General features: G+C 41.5%; 1 protein-coding gene across 1 annotated transcript; it reads right to left on the bottom strand.

Moving 5' to 3' along the window:
- Positions 1–262: 262 nt before the first annotated feature.
- SARC_10582 (hypothetical protein) lies at positions 263–5,637 on the bottom strand (the record flags this gene model as incomplete). The annotated part of the gene is made up of 7 exons (XM_014295371.1): positions 263–882; positions 1,029–1,092; positions 1,478–1,598; positions 2,201–2,360; positions 2,495–2,644; positions 3,939–4,007; positions 5,509–5,637. Coding segments are annotated over 7 exons (783 nt in total), but the record flags the coding sequence as incomplete, so codon positions are not given.
- Between the last annotated feature and the right edge of the window lie 1,282 nt (positions 5,638–6,919).

The raw sequence follows: 6,919 nt of genomic DNA, 5'->3' as shown, positions 1-6,919 counted from the left end.
TCTTCTATTGTATGTATGTCCATTAGCCGTTCACAGCCTTGAAATTATTCTAGGTGAAGTGACCCGTACGTGAAGTAGACCAACTACAGAGGCTATGGATAACTTACTCGGCAAGTTTCAAATAGTTCTATTTCGATCAGATTATTGATCCGGACTTTTCTAGCTGTTCTCTAAGATTACTTACCGTATGGCTAAATAGACGCAGGTAGAGGTTTGTCTAGTACAAACGTACAGTATGTCGAGGCCGTTTCATAAACAGATCTGGATGAGAATATTTATTCTGCTCGACTGCAAGAATTGACTACGACCGATTTCGAGTGGATCGAGGCAGTACATTGCCTAGCTTTGTACAATAGATTGCGTCTGCAACATAAAACTACCGAGTATTGCATATACATCAGCTGCTCACGTAGTGTATTGAGCATAAATGCAAAGGGATAGCTAAAGAAGAAAGTTTAGTAAAGCTATTTCGCTACGGTCGAAGCAATCGACGCTGAAATGCCTTTCGTAAAGAAGTAATGTCAATTACTATTAGTGTAGAGCAGCTATCAACTATAAATAAGCCAATGAACCCTACACGTGGTATTATATATATATGTTAGTCATGCATTGGCAGCAACTGCGTCGTCTGCCTTGGCCACCTCTTATCTGCTCTCTAATAGCAGATGCGCACTTGTTATATATATACATGTGTTTATCATGTATTGTCAGCAACTGGGCTGTCTGCCTTGGCCACCTCTTATCTGCTCTCTAATAGCAGATGCGTACTTGTTATATATATACACGTGTTTATCATGCATTGTTAGCAACTGCACTGTCTGCCTTGGCCACCTCGTAGCTTCTCTCGGCCACGCGAATACTTTCCTTCAGAGGTGCAAATACCTATCGCAATATACGGGGTGAAAATACCTACGATTAAGCATCACGTCATTAAAGATCACGCAACGGAAGCGTAGCAGAAAGAGCTGTATGTGGCAGCGTTGACGATGAAGCAGATGTATTCTATGGCGATGACAACATTGACTAACCTTTCGAAGTTCCGGATTGCGCTTTGCCAGTTCTGTGTCAAACTCATTTCTCATATCACCCAACCTATGTATACCAAGGACGTGAGATTGAGTTAAATCGATAAGAGTTGCAAACGGTAACACTGCAGGATTCGTCATAAAAGCCTGTCCAAAGAGAGGTGCACACGCAGCAGATATATGTGGGTACGCAGTACGCAAACATACAGACGCAAACAACGACGACTGAACAGCCGCGCAAAGGTGTGCAATGAAAGGACATGGCGGACGTACTAATGTGCACTAACCAATAGCGTTCAAGCACAGGGATCGAGCGCAAAGGTGGGGTATAGATGCGATGGTATGCTCACACGTCTATCTCTAGTAGGTATCAGTTATTGCGGAGGAATAAATGCACTGGCGGATATGTTTGCAACCGCAAAAGACATAGCGGAAACGGAGTGTGCACTGACCTGGCCATGATTTTGGTTGCGCGTTTGGCTGCGGCTGCGGTTGCGCAGGGCATACACGCCCAGAAATGCCGTAACAACTCCTGTAGCGATTCTTTGTAATCGAACATGATCGTATCTACGCCTGGTAGCGCACGGGCCGTCAATGGAAACCCAGAGCAGGGATATAACAAGTGTTAGCTGGAATTGTATCGGGGTACAAGGAAATGTCTAGTAACATATGCTTTCACCTGTTTACTGCAATACGAACGTGTATGTGACTCGTATAGCTATAGTAATGTTGCCACAGAATACACACATGTGCTTTACACATCCTTCCATAAAGAGATAGGCAAACAACACAACGGAATTATTTGCCATGCATTGATACGCATGGCCAAGAGAGATATGTGTTTGCATGTTTCACAGAATGTATAACTCTCATATGTCCCACAACCAGTCCACAAATGGCCCCACTACACTGCGTCCCTATTGTCCGTCGCAATGATATTTCAACATATCAATCAGTGTATCGAATACAAATAATTATCAATACAGTACATATGCGATGGAGGATCAACTGCAAGGGCCGTATAGCGCAGCTTAGATGAAGTGCGTGGCTGACATCCACACACACATGCACGTACTGACAGCCTGACGTCGATAAACTCATCACAAGGAACGAGCCAGGACCACTGGGCACCCGTCCAGAGGGTATGTCATGGAGCTATACCTACGCACACACACCCGCGATTGTTTGCTGTGGACCTTGGACATAGGACCTAATGATACGGCTGAGGTCTTTTGTAGCGTTAACCCCACCCCCTTTATCGACCAGTTCAAGGTGTGGTTCCCATTGCGCCAGGGCCCTCGTGAAGTTCACGATGAAGTCATCCTCGTGCGCTTTCTGGTGTGTGCGTGCCATAAGTTACACTGATACTTAGATATTGAAAAAAACAACCCCTTCTGAAGCATACTTAGACGAACACGTTCGCATGCAAACAAAAATATAATGAATGTCAAATGACCTCTAGAGGGTACCTTTTCTTTCGAATATGTCTCCGTGTCCACGCTAGCGTACGCTTGAAAATAACGCTCGCCATCGTCAATACTGAGCTTCTTCCGCGGTGGTTCCTTTTGCACTATGAGATCATCCAGCACAGCCAATTGCCTGTAGTGGCTGCCAATATTCTATTTATAGCACAAGATAAAAACATGATGGTCAGGCGATGGTGTCTATCCTCGTGTTCTAAGTGCTCTCGTGTTCCAAGTGCTTGCCAAATTTATCATGCAGTCTGTATTGTACGTAGAACTGTTCGTGACATGCGTACAACCAACGTCCTAAGTGTGATTATAGATGTAAATATTGCCTCGGAGGTCATCTGATAATTTTAGTTGATATAAGTTTGAATAAAAAAAGGTTTACCATAAAACCACACGGAGCAATGTGATCATGTGATATACCTACAACAACCATGGGTTTGCTTTGTGAACTTTGATGGGCACGATTGTGCACTATGTTCCAATGCTTTCATGACGTTCACTAATAATGCCAGCAACGGACAACACCCCGTTCGCGTAAAGGCGACTTACGTTTATTCGGAAAATTTTCCGAAAGAAAAGTCATCAAGTATGTACCCAACACCACTCTGCAATATTTTAATATAATCCAAATCTCAAGCATCGCGCAAGCCCACTACGAAACAGTATAATTCCATTGTACCGAGTCACGGTGTACGTATGCACGTTTGCCAACGAGACGAAAATAAAACTATACGGACATATGTCAACGATACGCAACTGTAAGTATATAATGTATGTCAACAAGACATAACGTGAACGTAAGCCAGCAAATCGTAACTGTATATAAATATACATCTATGTATATAAGTTCATGACATCCACCAGGAATATGCAAGATCAAACCAAATAGCTTAGTATATATATATATATATACCTACATACGGTCTCTGGTAGCTTTGCGTATACATATCTATACAATCTCTGATAGTCTAGTGTATATATATCTATACAATCTCTGATATCTTAGTGTATATATATATCTATATAATCTCTGGTAGGTTAGTGTATATATATCTATACAATCTCTGGTTGCTTAGTGTTTACATATCTATACAATCTCAGGTAGCATAGTGTATATATATATCTATTCTATCTCTAGTTACTTAGTGTTTACACATCTATACAATCTCAGGTAGCTTAGTGTATATATATCAACAATCTCTATAGTGGGCGAGACAATAGCCACCATCAACTCAGCCACGCGCACACACAACCGTAGCGATGTCTAAACATGCATCAATCTTGCACAGCTATATGAAGTAAATACATAACAACATGCTTAACCACGTCTACATACACACCCTCGTATACACAACCACGAGGCATGAGTTTGGCTATACAAGCAAGCACCAATAGGGAAAATGCGGGCACTTTCAGGTATGCTGAGTGTTGAGCAACGTACACTAGGGACTTTGCGGGGCTTTTCATCTTGTCTGATTGCGTCAGATTCATTCGCTGATGCATTTGAATCCTGTGTAGGTAATGTTTGAGGGACATTAGTGTCTTTCACCGTGCAGAAATTAGACCCACTTCGATGCCACTTCTTTCGGACCAGTGGCTACATCCAGTCTATTTTATGTGCAGGTCTAGGAGGGTACGCGTCCTCCATGCACCCACAGACACTCAAATACCTCAGTACATCGCGATATTCCGCTAAACGATGGGGTCACCTACAGTGTACCAACAGGTCTCGTGACGCAAACTGCTGGTCACACTTTCTATCAGGAAACATGCGCCATGTATAGGATGGATGTGCAACAAAGTGTGGGGTCTGCAGTGCTAGCCACATGTGCAGAATACCGCCCTAACAAAGCTAGAAATATCACGAAATTTTTTTTGATTAAAAAACGGAAATCGAAACGGACAATCGTATGGAAAACAGACAGCCACAGCATAAACATGGTCATAGTAATAGTAGTTATGTGCATAAGCAGCAACATGTTGATGGTAGATATTACATAAACATCATCTGTGCATAAATAACATCATATTAATGGTATGTAGGTGCATAAACAACATAATACTAATGGTAGATATGTGCATAAATATCACCATATTATTGGTAGATATGTACATAAATATCATCATATCAATGGTAGATATTTGCATAAACTTCATCATATTAATGGTAGATATGTGCATAAACATCATCATATTAATGGTAGATATTTGCATAAATATCATCATATTAATGGTAGATATGTGCATAAACATCATCATATTAATGGTAGATATGTGAATAAACATCATCATATCGATGGTAGCTTTGTGTATGAACACCATAATATTATTGGTAGATATTTGCATAAACATCATCATATCGATGGTAGCTTTGTGCATAAACATCATCATATTAATGGTAGATACTTGCATAAACATCATCATATCGATGGTAGCTTTGTGCATAAACATCATCATATTAATGGTAGATATTTGCATAAACATCATATTAATGGTAGGTATTAGCCTATACTTAAGAGCGGTTGCTGTAACTCAGACGAACGCTATGCCACACAGTTCAGGATATCATTCGATAGCCGAAAGACTACCGTTGCCATGGCAACAGTCGCTTGTTAAGTATAGGTCCCCAGCAGCACTCCACACTACGTAGTATTTCACAGCGTGTGTCACGTGGAAGACTCCGAAATCACACAACTTAATACAAATTAAACACAAAGCATACGTGGTTACACCACTACTAACTCCTGAGCTTCCAGAGTCACGACACGACGATGAGTACAATAGAAAGTGGGTTTAAGTGCAATGACATACAACAAACGATAAAAAATAGGAAGTGTATTTTTGTTCGATGACACACATACACGGCACATACAACAAACGATAGCAAATAGAAAGTGTATTTTTGTTCAAAAACACACGTCCATGTCACATACAACAAACGATAGAAGATAGAAAGTGTATTCTTGTTCAATAAAACAGGACCATGTCACATACAACAAACGCTGACTCACATTGCGTTTAACTCTGATAACGGGCAAGGCTGTGTCTGAAACATCTGTAAAGAGCCCCGACTGACTATTGACTTTGGAGAAGAGCGATTGCTGCGCATTCTTCTGTTTGGGCTCATCCTCTGCGTAGTACTGGGCAAATAAGCAGGAGTGTTTGATACTTTGAGTCGAAGTGGCCCGTGCACAGCAAGCAATCAATCAACAGGACTGCCTGTGTGGAAGCCACTGGCACCTTGACGATGGGCTGGGGTGCACACCAGAAGCCGCGAAGGCATTGTCCATATTATGTCACTGTAGCCCCTTAAGTAAGCATGTGCTCCAGTCAGCTTATCGGCACACATGTCAACCACTAGATCGTATATTTATAAATATTGACCGCGATATCTCGCTGTAGCCGCTCAAGTGAGTCTGTGCTCTGGTCAGCTTATCGACAGCTTATGAGGACAGAATGATGTTAAAATGCATACACGAATCCAGAGATAATGTATTGTCACGCATTGAGATTGCTGGCTAGTTGCATCCCTAACTGCATTTAGTCATGCCTTACCTCATCGACTTTATCAGACCTCAGGTCGTACATGTTTCCGATTTCTTTACTCTTCTCTCTCAACTTGCGCTTGTAAGCTGTTGCAACATTCAAGGCATATAAAAGTAGCATTTCAAATTCCTATACACGTCGAGAGTCATTTGACTTATAAGACACCTATCTTCGGGGGGTTGTCCCAATTTCAGCGGTATGTGTTCAGCACCAGAGAAGAGCAACTGATTTTCAGGTCGAACACAAACATAGGCACACAGACTTACCAGAGCAGCAGACCAAGAATACATACTAAAACTAAAAACCCAACTGCACACCCGTTTGTGCTGTCTCTTACATTTCAGTTCTTCTTGCCTGGCCCGTGCGTAAACATCAACCTCTGTGCTGCTGGCTTGTTTGGGTTGGGATTTGAGGTGCGCATTGCGTTCGTGGATGCGCTGGGACTGGAGATATTTCTCCCAGAACTTCTCAGGGGTGTACTGCAATCACATGCGAATGGGCATGCCAAGTTGATAGGTTAAATATCACGTATGTAGTCATTGTAAAGAGAAATATGAATACAATACAATAGCACGGTATGTATGTTCAGATACATCCACAGATGCATTATGTATAAAATACAAGTGCATGGGACGTATGCTCAGATGCATACACAGACAGATACATTATGTATATAGTACAAATGCATGGGATGTATGTTCAGATGCATATACAGATACAATATGTATATAGTACATGGGATGTGTGTTCAGATGCATATTTAGATACATTATGTATATGGTACAAGTGCATGGGATGTGTGTTCAGATGCATATACAGATAGATCATGTATATAATATAAGTGCATGGTATGTATGTACAGTACGAATGTTTAGA

This window comes from Sphaeroforma arctica, assembly GCF_001186125.1.
Source record: "Sphaeroforma arctica JP610 unplaced genomic scaffold supercont1.1309, whole genome shotgun sequence".
In the NCBI taxonomy this organism is placed as follows: domain Eukaryota; class Ichthyosporea; order Ichthyophonida; genus Sphaeroforma; species Sphaeroforma arctica.
The sequence above is the reverse complement of the archived record's forward strand: the minus strand, read 5'-3'. Positions and strand labels throughout refer to the sequence as shown.